At 39.2% G+C, this 16,034-nt stretch overlaps 1 protein-coding gene across 1 annotated transcript in view; it reads left to right on the top strand.

Annotated features, from left to right (window-relative positions):
* The window catches only part of UNC13A (unc-13 homolog A), a 144,035-nt gene that overhangs the window by 27,162 nt on the left and 100,839 nt on the right, over positions 1-16,034 (top strand). The window contains exons 7-10 of the mRNA XM_053700106.1: positions 11,473-11,943; positions 12,512-12,596; positions 13,143-13,214; positions 13,577-13,668. Coding sequence (XP_053556081.1) covers positions 11,473-11,943; positions 12,512-12,596; positions 13,143-13,214; positions 13,577-13,668 — 720 coding nt within the window. The remainder of the gene's footprint in view (positions 1-11,472; positions 11,944-12,511; positions 12,597-13,142; positions 13,215-13,576; positions 13,669-16,034) is intronic.

Raw genomic sequence — 16,034 nt, 5'->3', positions numbered from 1 at the left:
AGTTTTGCAAGAGCACTAGATGGCAGCTTTATTTCCTGCCATGTAATGCTACTGATGCCTACCTAGGTATCTCTTCAGCACACAATATCATGGCAACTAAGCAAATTTGATAATAAAAGTAAATTGGAAACTTTTTTTTAAATGATCTGCTCTGTCTTAATCACAAAATAAAATTTGGTGGACCTATGATTTTGTACCATTTTTAATGTAAATCAGAAAGCATATCCTCTGGTCTGTGTCCCGTTTACTAGTTTTAAAAGCTGGTGTATAGTGCATGAGAATAATCTGCTGGCTGGGTGGGTCCACTTTCTGTAATAGGTTGGAGAAACCAGTATATAGTATTAGGCTTGCAAGGAGAGCGCAAAATGCATACATGAAACGCCAGTCAAAATTTAGCTATACTTCTGTACTTGCAGTTACAAATCATGTATGCGTCTTACTGTATGTTTACTTATTTGTTTTAAATTAGATTTATAAGCATTTCATCTGCCAGTATATTTTACAGACCAGATATATTGTTTCCTGTACATCAAAGCTAGGTAAAGGATGAAACTACTATTATTTATGTACATCCTGCTGAAATAATACTACTAATGTGTTTACTACAAGTGTGTGTTAAGATGTATGCATTTCTGAGTTTACAACCTATGAAAGGTAAGTGAGTATTTAAATTAAAGGTAACCTGCCTTGGAATAGTTTGTAGGCATGGCTGGGCAAATATTCATATTCTGCATTCTTTTTACTAAAAAAAAACTGAATATGGCCGCAAGCAGCGGCATTCAGCTGTTTTCATTGTTGGATGTATATTTGTGTAAAAGTGCAACACTCAAATATCCTGCTTTGCACAGATGTTTGCGTGTTTCACTGTTACACGAATAAATCAGCACAAAACCTAGCGCCAAGCTGGATTTGCCGCAATGGCTATTGGCTAAGACGTGGAAACGTCACCTCTCAGCCAAATAGCGTTCTGCCGTAGGCTGCCTTTAGCAGCCCAGCACAGCGAACGCTGCTAACAAATAAAGGGGCTTTCAGAATTAAGTATTTTATACTTCATGAATGAATGTCCCCTTTATTTGTTACGATGGTAAATCCTAGCGTTTCACAAACGCTAGGATTTACCATCAATTTAAATAAATATTTCTATATTTATCTGTATATACCATTACCTGCATATATATTCCTATAGATATATAGATGTAAATATGTATTTGACATGAACAGTATCAGAGATATATATATATATATATATATATATATATATATATATATATATATATATATATATATATATATATATATATATATATATATATATATATATATATATATATATATAGGCAAAAAGAGTCAGTTGCACTCTCACAAACAGTTCTCCAAGGGCCAGGGTGCTAGAGTAAGTGAAATGTAGCAAAGTAGAAAACAGAACTCTCTGGACTTAAGTTTTAAACAAATAGTTTAATTGGTAACGTTTCGGGGAATGCTCCCCTTCATCAGACCTGGTGATGAGAGTGCTGTTTTCTACTTTGCTATATATATATATATATATATATATATATATATATATATATATATATAAAAAAATATATATTTAATAATAATAAAAAAATTATTTTCTATGTGAAGAAAGTAGCGATTTAAAATATGCATTTTGCGCATCAGCTTTAGATCTTAACGTAGTTGGGTTAGCGCACATGAAAACTTACTAATCTTAAGGCGTGTTATTGAAATATTACATTTAAAATATTTTTTAAAAAATGTTTTTATTTAAAATTATTATACATGCTGTAAAATATTCTAATTAATCAATAGAATATATCTATATATTTTACAGTATGTTTAATACTTTTTATTAATTTAATTTAATATTTTATATGTAATATTTCAATAACACACCTTAAAAATACTATCGGCTAGATTACGAGTTTTGTGGTATGAGTGAAAAAGCAGCGTTATGGCTCTTTTTCACTACCGCTGGTATTACGAGTCTTGCAGGTATATCGGTACCGCACACTTTTTTGGCTGTAACGCAACGTTACTACCGCAGCTTTCAAAAAGTCATTTTTCAATGGGACTTCCATAGCGCCGGTATTACGAGTTTGCCTGTCAAGATCCGTACGATAAACTGAAAGTCAGTAGTTATGGCTTTTATGTTACAAAGCCATAACATAAAACTCATAACTAAAGTGCTAAAAAGTACACTAACACCCATAAACTACCTATTAACCCCTAAACCGAAGCCCTCCCGCATCCCAAACACTAAAATAAAAATTATTAACACCTAATCTGCCGCTCTGGACATCGCTGCCACTATAATAAACATATTAACCCCTAAACCGCTGCACTCCCGCATCGTAAACACTAGTTAAATATTATTAACCCCTAATCTGCTGTCCCTAACATCGCCGCAACCTACATTACTGTTATTAACCCCTAATCTGCTGTCCCTAACATAGCCGCCACTATACTAAAGTTATTAACCCCAAACCTAACCCTAAGTCTAACCCTAACACTCACTAACTTTAATATAATTAAAATAAATCTAAATAAAAATGTATTTCATTAACTAAATAATTCCTATTTAAAACTAAATACTTACCTGTAAAATAAAACATAAGCTAGCTACAATATAACTAATAGTTACATTGTATCTAGCTTATGTTACATTTTTATTTCACAGCTAATAAAAAAGCCCCCCCCCCCAAAATAGAAAACCCCCTCGCCTACAATAAACTGCCAATGGCCCTTAAAAGGGCCTTTTGCGGGGCATTGCCCCAAAGAAATCAGCTCTTTTACTTGTAAAAAAAAATACAAACAACCTCCCAACAGTAAAACCCACCACCCACACAACCAAACCCCCCCAAATAAAATCCTATCTAAAAAAACCTAACCTCCCCATTGCCCTGAAAAGGGCATTTGGATGGGCATTGACCTTAAAAGGGCATTTAGTTCTTTTTCTGCTCAAACCCTAAGCTATAAATAAAACCTACCCAATAAACCCTTAAAAAAAAACTAACACTAACCCCCAAAGATCCACTTACAGTTTTTGAAGACCGGACATCCATCCTCAACGAAGCCGAGAGAAGTCTTCATCCAAGCGGCAAGAAGTCCTCAACGAAGCCGGGAGAAGTCTTCATCCAATCGGCAAGAAGCGGTCCTCCAGACGGGCAGAAGTCTTCATCCAGACGGCATCTTCTATATTCATCCTTCCGACGCGGAGCGGCTCCATCTTCAATACATCCGGCGTGGAGCATCCTCTTCTTTCCATGGCTCTTCAAGAATGAATTCTCCTTTAAATGACGTCATCCAAGATGGCGTCTTTTTTTTTTGTAATTTAGTTAATTGTATTTAATTAATGTAATTTATTTAATTAGTGTAAGGTTAGGTGTTAGTGTAACTCAGGTTAGGTTTTATTTTACAGGTACATTTGTATTTTAACTAGATAGCTCTTAAATAGTTAATAAATATTTACTAAATAGTCTACCTAGTTAAAATAAATACAAACTTGCCTGTGAAATAAAAATAAAACCTAAGATAGCTACAATATAACTATTAGTTATATTGTAGCTATCTTAGGGTTTATTTTACAGGTAAGTATTTAGTTTTAAATAGGTATTATTTAGTTAATGATAGTAATTTTTATTTAGATTTATTTTAATTATATTAAAGTTAGTGGGTGTTAGGGTTAGGGTTAGACTTAGGGTTAGGTTTAGGGGTTAATAACTTTAGTATAGTGGCGGCGACGTTGGGGGCAGCAGATTAGGGGTTAATAAGTGTAATGTAGGTGGCGGCGATGTTAGGGGCGGAAGATTAGGGGTTAATAATTGTAGGTAGGTGGCGGCGATATTGGGGGCGGCAGATTAGGGGTTAATAAGTGTAGGTAGGTGTCAGCGATGTTGGGGGCGGCAGATTAGGGGTTAATAAGTGTAATGTAGGTGGCGGCGATGTTGGGGGGCCTTTGGGGTTAATAAGTGTAATGTAGGTGGCGGCGATTTTGGAGCAGCAGATTGGGGTGTTTAGACTCGGGGTTTATGTTAGGGTGTTAGGTTTAAACATAACTTTTGTTTCGCCATAGGAATCAATGGGGCTGCGTTACGGAGCTTTACGCTCCTTTATTGCAGTTGTTAGGCTTTTTTTTAGCCTGCTCTCCCCATTGATGTCTATGGGGAAATTGTGCACAGGCACGTAAAACCAGCTCAAAGCAGCGCTGGTATTTGAGTGCGGTATGGAGCTCAATTTTGCTCAACGCTGCAATATTGCCTGCTAACGCCGGGTTTATGCAAACCTGTAATAGCAGCGCTATAGGGAGGTGAGCAGTGGAAATAACTTGCAAGTTAGCACCGAGCCGCTCATAACGCAAAACTCGTAATCTAGCCGTATGCATTAAGGTCTAAATCGCAAAACACACATTTCTTTTACAAGATACGATGAGTCCACGGATTTCATCCTTATGGGATATCGCCTCCTGGTCAGCAGGAGGAGGCAAAGAGCACCACAGCAGAGCTGTATATATAGCTCTTCCCTTCCCTCCCACCCCAGTCATTCTCTTTGCCTGTGTTAGTGATAGGAAGAGGTAAAGTGAGGTGTTAGTTTAGATTCTTCAATCAAGAGTTTATTATTTTTATTGTAGTGCCTATGTGTGCTACTTTGTTCTAGGGTGTAGCCTAGACCAGATCAGTCTCTACAGTAAAAAAGAGAAGCATCTGGTGGCTTCAAAGTACTGGGAACTGGAGGGATTACTTTCTCACTGTGCCTCCCATGATGTGTGCTGCCCTTCAGATGATGGTCTTAGCTTGTTTTAACTAAAACCCTGTATGTCTCCACAGCTCTACAGGAGGGAACTGCAGGACCTCTTGAATGTGGAACGGATCATGCTGTCCATCAGCTTTCAGGTATGTGCAGCTGTTATTTTCTGGGATCCTTTTAACTCAGAAAAAGGCTGTAGTTGGTGCCTATTGTATGGGGCTTAATCCTATATGCAAGCTCATCGGTACTGTTTTTCAGTACTGGCTACAAGAGTCACATAGTGGGGCTATTTAAGAGAACTTAGGCTCCTATGGTGACGTTATTTTTATTTAGAGGCTGTTTGACGCTGGGGATTGATTCCAGAACTAAGAGACTTCATAATGACTGTGTCAGTATTTTACTGGTGTGTTTACTGTGTTCCAGACCGCTTTGGAATCAGTGGGGCCATGTGTTTTAGCTGCTGTGAGCAGTACTGAGCAAGCATTTTTTTTTTTAGATTCAGAAAAGAATCTAGGCGGTCGCTTGTTTTTTTTCCCGGCCATTGCCAGAGGTCCTTTCTCTGTTGCCGCCCACGAGGGGCGGGGTTATCTTTCGCGCGCTTCAGACCGGATGCGTCTAGAAGCCACGCACTTTATTCCAACTGAGCTGCAGAGGACGTTGTTCCAGGATGCTTGCTGAGACCGCATGGTTGTGATTAGAGCAAGCTGTCTTAAGCGTCCGGGAGTTTGCAGTCTGTGTGAGTGTGTCAGGGGCAGGTAGGCGCCGCAGCGGAGCTGTGGCGAGGTGCACTGGTGCTTAATTTTGTTTTTTTCATTAGACATTAATAAGGGTAACTCTGTTTTGAGCAACATAACATACTATAAAGGGTTCTTGCAAAACGATTTGGGTTACTCTGCTCTGATATATGACGTAAATAAGAGGTGTCTGATATATAACATACATAAGAGGTGTGTTAAAAAAAAAAAAAGAACGCTTTTGGATCAGTCCCACTGTTTTTTTCAGTAAATTATCACAGTCACATCAAGCTGTTTTTTTAATATTTTCAAAGTATATTATCATTTCCACAATTATTATTGTTAGGATTATGGATCTTCAGAGCATCACATGTTCATTATGTTTGAATGCCAATGTGGAGCTCCCTGTTACTTTTTGTCCCTCCTGTACTGAGAGGACTTTACAGTTTAGAGAACAAATTTTCTTTAACAAAAGTTTGTCTAAAGCGGATGCTTCTCAGGATTCTGCTGAGGAGGTTCAGAGTATGCCGCAACTTTCTCCCCAAGCGTCACAGCCATTACCACTCGCTCAGATGACGCCTTGTTCTTCCAGTGCGTCTGCTGCGTTCACTCTGCAGGATATTGCTGCAGTTATGTCATCTTCTCTTTCAGAGGCGTTATCTGCTTTGCCAGTACTGCAAGGCAAACGCAGTAGGAAGGAGGCCCATGTGGTCCATGCGACTTCTGAAGCTTTGATGGCGATTTCCGATGTTCCCTCCCAGGGCTCTGAATTGGGGGGTAGGGAGGCTCTGTCGGAGGGGGAACTTTCTGACTCAGGAAGTGTAAACCCCCGCCAGATTCGGACATGATGTCTTTCAGGTTTAAGCTTGAACACCTACGCCTGTTTTGGTGACTCTGGACGACTGTGATTCAATTGTGGTCCCTCCAGAGAAATTGATTAAGATGAACAGATATTTAGAGGTCCCTTCTTATTCTGACGTTTTCCCGGTTCCTAAGAGAACTTCGGAAATTATTGCTAAGGAATGGGAGAGACCGGGTATACCATTCTCCCCTTCTCCTGTTTTCAAGAAAATGTACCCTATAGCTGACGCTATTCGGGATTCTTGGCAGACGATCCCTAAGGTGGAGGGAGCTGTTTCCACCTTGGTTAAACGAACTACTATTCCTATTGAGGATAGTTGTGCCTTCAAAGACCCTATGGATAAGAAGTTGGAGGGTCTCCTCAAAAAGATCTATGTTCATCAGGGGTTTCTCTTGCAACCTGCGGCCTGCATTGTTACAGTCACAACTGCGGCTGCCTTTTGGTTTGATGCCTTAGAAGAGTCTCTTAAAACTGAGACTTCTTTGGAAGAAATACAGGATAGAATTAAAGCTCTTAAGTTAGCTAATTCTTTTATTACTGATGCTTCCTTTCAGATATCCAAATTGGCAGCTAAGAGTTCAGGATTTTCCATCTTAGCACGCAGAGCCTTATGGTTAAAATCTTGGTCTGCGGATGTGTCATCTAAATCTAAGCTTTTGGCTATTCCTTACAAGGGAAAGACCCTGTTTGGGCCTGACTTGAAGGAGATTATTTCTGACATCACGGGAGGTAAGTGGCACCTCCTCCCTCAAGATAAAACGTTCAAACAAAGGGGGCAACAGAGTAATTTTCATTCCTTTCGAAATTTCAAGGGAGTCCCCTCTTCCTCTTCCGCTAAACAGGAAGGGAGATATTCACAAGTCAAATCCACCTGGAGACCCAACCAGTCTTGGAACAAGGGTAAACAATCCAAGAAGCCAGCTGCTGTTCCCAAGACAGCATGAAGGGTCGGCCCCCGATCCGGGACCGGATCTAGTAGGGGGCAGACTTTCTCATTTTGTCTAGGCTTGGATAAGAGACGTTCAGGATCCCTGGACATTAGAAATTGTGTCTCAGGGATATCAGTTGGAGTTCAAAAATTCCTTCCCCAGAGGAAGGTTTCTTCTTTCACGATTATCTGTAAACCAGATAAAACGAGAGGCGTTCTTACGCTGTTCTTACGCTGTGTAAGAGATCTCTCCTCCATGGGAGTAATATGTCCCGTTCCAATACAGGAACAGGGACAAGGGTTTTATTCAAATCTCCTTGTAGTTCCCAAAAAAGAGGGAACTTTCTGACCTATTTTAGACCTCAAGAGTCTAAACAAGTTTCTCAGAGTTCCATCCTTCAAGATGGAAACTATTCGTACCATTCTTCCATTGATCCAGGAGTGTCAATTTATGACTACCAAATGATGCATATCTTCATGTTCCTATCCACAGAGATCATCACAAGTTCCTAAGGTTTGCCTTTCTGAACAAACATTTTCAGTTCGTAGCCCTTCCTTTCGGTCTGGCCACAGCTCCCAGGATTTTCACAAAGGTTCTGAGGTCTCTGCTGGTGGTTCTAAGACCGTGGGACATTGCAGTGGCGCCTTATCTGGACGATATTCTGATCCAGGAGTCATCTTATCAACTGGCAAAGTCTCATACCAACATTGTTCTGTCCTTTCTGAGAACTCATGGGTGGAAGCTAAATCTGGAAAAGAGTTCGCTACTTCCACAAACAAGGGTTCCTTTCTTGGGAACTCTAATCGACTTCCTGTCCATGAAGATCTTTTTGAGGGACGTCAGAAAGTTAAAGATTCTGAATACCTGCCGATCCCTTCAATCCAATCCTCTGCCGTCAGTGGCTCAGTGCATGGAGGCCATTGGATTGATGGTAGCGGCAATGGACATCATTCCGTTTGCTTGTTTTCATCTCAGACCTCTACAACTGAGCATGCTCAGACAATGGAATGGAGATTATGCAGATTTGTCTCCTCAAATAGTTCTGGATCAGGAGATAAGGGACTCTCTTCTATGGTGATTGTCGCCGGATCATCTGTCCCAAGGGACATGCTTCCGCAGACCCTCGTGGGTGATAGTGACAACAGACGCCAGCCTGATAGGATGGGGAGCAGTCTGGAACTCCCTGAGGGCTCAGGGTGTGTGGACTCGATCGGAGTCTCTACTTCCCATCAATATCCTAGAGTTGAGAGCAATATTCAATGCGCTTCAAGCTTGGCCTCAATTGGCTTCGGCCAAATTCATCAGATTACAGTCGGACAACATCACGACTGTAGCCTACATCAATCATCAGGGAGGAACAAGGAGTTCCTTAGCGATGACAGAAGTAGCCAAGATAATTCAGTGGGCGGAAGCTCACTCTTGTTATCTGTCGGCAATCTACATCCAAGGAGTGGGAAGCAGATTTTCTGAGCAGGCAGACCTTTCATCTGGGGGAATGGGAACTCCATCCGGAGGTATTTGCCAACCTGATTCTCAAGTGTGGCAGGCCGGAGTTGGATCTTATGGCATCTCGTCAGAATGCCAAGCTTCCGAGATACGGATCCAGGTCCACGGATCCCCAGGCCGAACTGATAGATGCCTTGGCAGTGCCTTGGTCGTTCAGCCTAGCTTAAGTGTTCTCGCCATTTGCTCTCCTTCCCCGGGTGATTGCTCGAGTCAAACAAGAGAAGGCTTTGGTGATCCTCATCGCTCCTGCGTGGCCTCGCAGGACTTGGTATGTTGATCTGGTGGACATGTCATCTAGGCCACCGTGGACGCTTCCATTGAGGAAAGACCTCATTCAGGGGCCCTTCCATCATCCAAATCTAGTTTCTCTGCAGCTAACTGCTTGGAGATGGAACGCTTAATTTTATCTAAGCGTGGGTTCTCTGATTCGGTCATAGATATTTTGATTCAGGCACAGAAGCCTGTTACTAGAATGATTTACCATAAGATATGGCGTAAATATCTTTATTGGTGTGAATCCAAGGGCTACTCGTGGAGTAGGGTTAGGATTCCCAGGATTTTGTCTTTTCTCCAAGAAGGATTGGAGAAAAGGGTTGTCAGCAAGTTCCTTAAAGGGACAGATTTCTGCTTTGTCTATTTTGCTACACAAACGTCTGGCAGATGTTCCGGATGTACAATCTTTTTGTCAGGCTCTGACTAGAATCAGGCCTGTGTTTAGACCAATTGCTCCTCCTTGGAGTTTGAATTTAGTTCTTACTGTTCTTCAAGGGGTTCGGTTTGAACCTATGCATTCCATAGATATTAAGTTATTATCTTGGAAAGTTTTATTTTTGGTTGCTATTTCTTCTGCTCGCAGAGTTTCTGAGATTTCGGCATTACAATGTGATTCTCCTTATCTTATTTTTCATTCCGATAAGATAGTGTTGCGTTCCAAACCTGGTTTTCTTCCTAAGGTTGTTTCTAACAAAAATCTTAATCAGGAAATTGTTGTTCCTTCATTGTGTCCTAATCCTTCTTCTAAGAAGGAGCATCTATTACATAATTTGGACGTGGTCCGTGCCTTGAAATTCTACTTACAGGCGACTAAGGATTTTCGTCAATCATCTTCATTATTTGTTGTTTTTTTCTGGAAAACATAGGGGTCAGAAAGCTGCGGCTACCTCTCTTTCTTTTTGGCTGAAGAGTATCATCCGTTTTGCATATGAGACTGCTGGACAGCAGCCTCCTGAACGTATTACAGCTCATTCCACTAGGGCTGTGGCTTCCTCATGGGCATTCAAAAATGATACTTCTGTTGAACAGAGGCTGCAACTTGGTCTTCTCTTCACACTTTTTCAAAGTTTTACAAATTTGATACCTTTGCCTCATCTGAGGCTGTTTTTGGGAGAAAAGTTCTTCAAGCAGTGGTGCCTTCCGTTTAGGTTCCCTGTCTTGTCCCTCCCTTTCATCCGTGTCCTATAGCTTTGGTATTGTATCCCATAAGTAAGGATGAAATCCGTGGACTCATCGTATCTTGTAAAAGAAAATGGAAATTTATGCTTACCTGATAAATTTGTTTCTTTTACGATATGATGAGTCCACGGCCCACCCTGTTTTTATGAGACAGGTCTTTATTTTTTGTTAAACTTCAGTCACCTCTGCACCTTGGCTTTTCCTTTCTCTTCCTAACTTTGGTCAAATGACTGGAGTGGGAGGGAAGGGAGGAACTATATATACAGCTCTGCTGTGGTGCTCTTTGCCTCCTCCTGCTGACCAGGAGGCGATATCCCATAAGTAAGGATAAAATCTGTGGACTCATCGTATCGTAAAAGAAACAAATTTATCAGGTAAGCATAAATTTCCATTGTTACATTCCTATGCTCTTCACATAAATTATTTTTTACTTTTTATTACTAAATATATATTTCTATATTTATATGTGAACCTGTTCATGTAAAATACATATCTATACCTATATATCTATGGGAATAAAAATGCAGGTATAGGTATATACAGATATATATAGAAATGTATTTATAATAAAAAGGACATTATCCTGTGACGAACATTTGAATGATAATTATATACAGTAAAACACAAATGCTTTGCAGTAATACTTGAAAACATGAAAAGCATTTTTATCAGCATTAATATTTAATAATGTGTTTAACTGTGTATGTAGTGTAAAAGTGTCGCACTCCAATGTTTTTCACATAGGGTAATATATTCTGTGTATTTTTAAATATATATCAGATATATATTAAAATATTTATTTAGGAATAAAAAGAACATATTCTTCTATGTGAAGAACATTGGAATGTGAAATTTTCATATTTCATGTTGCGTTGAGCACGCTTGGTTAAAAGAGATTAGTTTAGCACGCGAGTATGGGTGTAAGTTTTTTCCCCACAATTTTTCTCTCCATTGAAGTCTATAGGGGGAATACGTTAAAACGTTTGCGATATTCTAAGTTCTACTATTTTCTCAGTGTCGGGTTAGCACAAACTTTTTTCTTTCAACTTGTAATACATGACTTCCTAAAGGATTATTTTAGAAGTTTCTGAACATTAAAAGAAAACACATGTTTTAGAGAGTCTCCAGAGAGATAAATTAATATAATGAGACCCACAACTTTTTATTAGTCTGAAGAGATGTTGCTTTGATTAATTGTTGTATTGTGTATCAATTTTGCTGTTCCCCTGTCTCCTGGATCTCATAGCCCTACAGGAAGCAGCCGATATGCCTCATCAGGGGAGCTCAGCCAGGGCTCCTCGCAACTCAGCAATGATTTTGATCCAGAAAGCGACAGCCTTCAGGAATCAGAGCTAGAGGAGGAAAGAGACAGAGACTCATATCACTCCTGTCATAGTTCTGTCAGTTATCCGAAAGACTCCCCTCATTGGGATGGAGAGTATGGACCAGATGAATACAGCGATGAGGATGATGCATACCCTGACATTAGAAGCCAGACATCTGAGAGAGAGATATATGATGATGAGACCCTTGAGGAAGAGGACCAGGAAGGGAGAGTTGAGTACAGACCGGAGGAGACAGGGTTTATTTTAGAAGAGGAGAAAGTGAAGACTCCCACGGAGGTACAAGTAGAGAAGGAAAAGACCCCAGAGGCTGTACAAGAAGAGGAGGTTGTGCCACCTGCACCAGTAGATCAGACAACCACAACTTCTGAAAGGTAAGCTAAGGGGGAAAGTGGAAGATGGGGGTATGTGATGGAAGGTGAAAAGCACAAGTGGTGGAGGGCAAGCGAGAAGGAAATTAGTTCTATTGGGTGTGTAGACAAGGATCTTCCTTAGAACTGGGTGTAATGAACATAGAACTAATGTATTGTTTCCCTTACATATAAATAAAAATGCAAATGTATCTTAGCTAATAGCTGTTACTCAACTCCCTCACTCAAACTGATAGCAAATCTTCTTCACGACCAATCAGAACCCACATATACTGGCTACAGGGTCGAACAGCTCTGCCGAAACAGCCTATAATTGGCTGTAGAAAGCAAAGAAGTGGATATTAAAAAAGTGGATTGAATGTGGATGCAGAATCGAAAGACTCAAGTAAAATAAGTTTGCACATCTATTTTACAAAAACACAGCTTGCAACATGTTTACATTTGCGAACTTTGCGTTGTGTTTTTTTAAATAGTAGTAAAACATTAATTTGAATGTATCACATCCATGTCCCTTTAAGAGACTTATTCTCTGTGGTTGCAGTATGCCCCTTATAATATGTTGTGTGTTTAGTTTTAGGGAGGAGGTACCAGGAGTATCCAGAGCAAAATCTAATTGGTTGAGAGCATTTAACAAGGTGCGCCTGCAGTTACAAGAGGTAAGTTCTGAGTCAATGTACAAATAATATTTGCAAAACCCTTAGTTGTTATTTATACCTCAGCACTTCTGTGTGGTCTAACCCTAATTTTTTCCAGACCATTTCTGTTTCTCTCACACCTCTTCACCCTGGTTAAAGTTTAAAGAGCCTTGCAGAAAAATAGGACAGTGCTGACTATTAAATAAAGTGGGCTGACCATTTAAGTGCAGGTGTAGAGAGTGTGAGGGTTCTGACTGATGGAGAAGACGAGTGACGTCTTGATTGGAGATCATGAGGGTAAGTGGAAAAACGGGCTGGATTTCTCTCTAATACAGGGTGATCTCCTGGCTTCAAATGATCAGAACATGTTCAGATGAGACTGGAATTCTATCTAATGTAGAGGGTGCCCTCTGAATTAATATTATTATTATCAGTTATTTGTAGAGCTACAACAGATTCTGCAGCGCTATAAACATAGGCATGATATGCAAAGGTAGCATTTATGGGAGACAAATGGATAGAGTGCCTTGCCAAGTGTTGCACTGTTGTAAATCATCTCTCATGAAGGTGATCTACAAAGCAGCTGGGCTTTTAGGCTTACACAATAAGGGGGATGACAAAAAGAGGAGAGGATCTGAGGTAAGAAAAGGCTAACTTACATTGTATGCATCCTTGAACAGTAGAGTCTATAAGGACCTATGAATTAATATTATGAAGAGAGTTAATGACTATCTCAGACTAATGTAGGTGATCTCCAGACCCCAGATTATCAGGAGAGGTTCACACACTGCTGGTTTTCTGTCCACAATGACTAAAACTTCCACATAGTATAATGTTTTTCTTTTTATCTATCTTATTAGTTCTTTTTGTGTGCATTGAGCTTGTTTCATTCAGTTTTCCATCACTTTATTTATTTTCTGCACTTTATGTTTTCATGTTTTGTTTGATTTCTTTAGTTAATTTTATGGTTTTGTGTCATTATGTGATTTTTTTTCATTCAGAGTGGCTCCCCCTCTTCACCCCCTCCCTGTATACATTCTCTTCCCAAACATCAGTCTGTCCTGTGGACAGAAGCCAGGGATGATCAGAGCAGGTAGGTGAGAGGTGTGTGACTTTGACGACCCTAGGCAAGCTGTTAGCAGTGATTAATTTGTCGGGCAGAATTATGTTCTAATTTTATGGTGTGCCAATCTAGCCTCTCTCCAATGCTGGTGAAAGACCTTTGTTGTATAAAAAGGTTATTGTAGAATAGTAAAATATTATTTTTTAATAATCAGGCATCCTGATATAGTGTGTAGACACATCATTTAGTACAATATGAAAAATAAGCTGGGATTATAGCTGTGGAAGGGAGACTTGGGCTCTGGATAATTACATTTAAAGAGGAACTGAACCCAATTTGTGATTCAGATAGAGCATGCAATTTTAAGCAACTTTCTAATTTACTCCTATTATCAATTTTTCTTTGTTTACTTGCTATCTTTATTTGAAAAAGAAGGCATCTAAGCTTCTTTTTTGGTTCAGCCCCGGACAGCACTTTTTTTTTTATTGGTGGATAAATTTATCCACCAATCGGCAAGAACAACCTAGGTTGTTCACCAAAAATGGGCCGGCATCTAAATATTCTTGCATTTCAAATAAAGATACCAAGAGAATGAAGACAATTTGATAATAGGAGTAAATTAGAAAGTTGCTTAAAATTGTATGCTCTATCTGAATCACGAAAGAATTTGGGTTCAGTGTCCCTTTAATGTTAGTAATATGAAAAATATAAAATGCAAAGTGATAGAACATGTGTTTGTGTGTGTGTCTCTCTTTGTTTTTACACTATCTATCTATCTATCTATCTATCTATTTATCTATCTATAATCTATTTATATATCTGTCATCTGTCTATCTGTCCACCCCTCTCACACACACACTCACACACATTATATATTCAGTAGTGTCCAAAAGTCTGAGTCCGCTAACAGAGTCTGGTTTTATTTCAGCATTTCTGAAAACTTAAATTGTTTCACAAAATATACAGTAATTTCTTAACCAAAAACACATGTTTTATACTAATAAAAAATTACTTTTTAGTGCATACTGAAAATCTTAACTTCTCATTATTTGGCATTACCAACATTTGCCTTAATAACTATTTTAACTCAGTTTGGCATTGATGCAACATGTTTGTGCAGATTTGTACAAATCACATCCTTCCATCACTCCTTTAGAGCATCCCAGAGAGTGTCAAGTGATATCCCAGTTTGTTTCAGCTTTTCACTTGTTAAATGTTCCCAGAAACGTTCAATAGGCTTTTACGTTTGCTCCTTGTGGAGGAAATATCTGGCATAGATTTGATGTGTGTTTAGGATCATTGTCCTGCTTCAGAAAATAAACCCTCTTCCACAAAAGTTTATGCCTTTTGTTCTTGACTTTGGTCAAATTGCAGTTGATCTTGTTCAAGTCACAAGCTCTGTGAAAAGGCAAAGCATCTGAATATCTCCTGCACCATATTTAAAGTGACATAATACTCATGCTAAATCACTTGAAACTGATGCAGTATAACTGTAAAAAGCTGACAGGAAAATATCACCTGAGCATCTCTATGTAAAAGAGGAAGATATTTTACCTCACAATCTCCTCAGCTCATCAGAGTAAGTTCTGTGTAAAAAGTTATACTCAGCTGCTCCCAGCTGCATGTAAAAAAAAAATAAAAAAATGAAGAAATGAACAGCAGCCAATCAGCATCAGCAGTGCTGAGGTCATGAACTCTATTACTGTGATCTCATGAGATTTGACTTAACTCTCATGAGATTTCATTGTAAACTTCCCTAAACTGAATAGGGAAATAACATGAGAGTGCACGAGGCTCATCCCTTCAGCTGTCCCGAGACAGACATACTGATTTGCTGCTTAGAAATCCTTTACAATGGGATGTGGCTACTGAGAAACTTTTGAGGTAAAATATCTTTCTTTTTTACATAGAGATGTTCATGCGATATTTTCTAGGCAGCTTTTTACAGCTATGCTGCATCACTTTCAATTGTTTAAACATTTGGGTATTATGGCCCTTTAATTCTAAATTTTACACACTGTGGTGTTAGATTCTCATGCAGCTGTCTCCTCACATGGAAATTTAAAATTTGGGTTAGTCAATAAACCTTTTTTTTTAATGTTCTTTATTAATAGAACATTTTCAGAATAAAACAACACTGGTGTTACAATATTGCAGCAATAGTATCAGCTGAAACCCATAGTTTTTTTAGTATTCCATTGTGAAATTTCTGTATTGCTTAACCCGTGCTAAATGTTCAGGCTTGTTCAAGAAGTAGTTTAGTGACCACTGCTCTACCATGATAAATCACACTTTGCCATGTTGCATGTTGGTCATGTTGTCAATGTTTCTGGTTGGCTTTGGAGGTGAAAGGGATGTTAGTTTAGTTAAAAGTTAAAAAGAGCTTAAATCTGCCA

Source organism: Bombina bombina, chromosome 2, assembly GCF_027579735.1.
Source record: "Bombina bombina isolate aBomBom1 chromosome 2, aBomBom1.pri, whole genome shotgun sequence".
Classification (NCBI taxonomy): Eukaryota; Metazoa; Chordata; class Amphibia; order Anura; family Bombinatoridae; genus Bombina; species Bombina bombina.
This window is presented reverse-complemented; position numbering and strand designations above follow the sequence as displayed.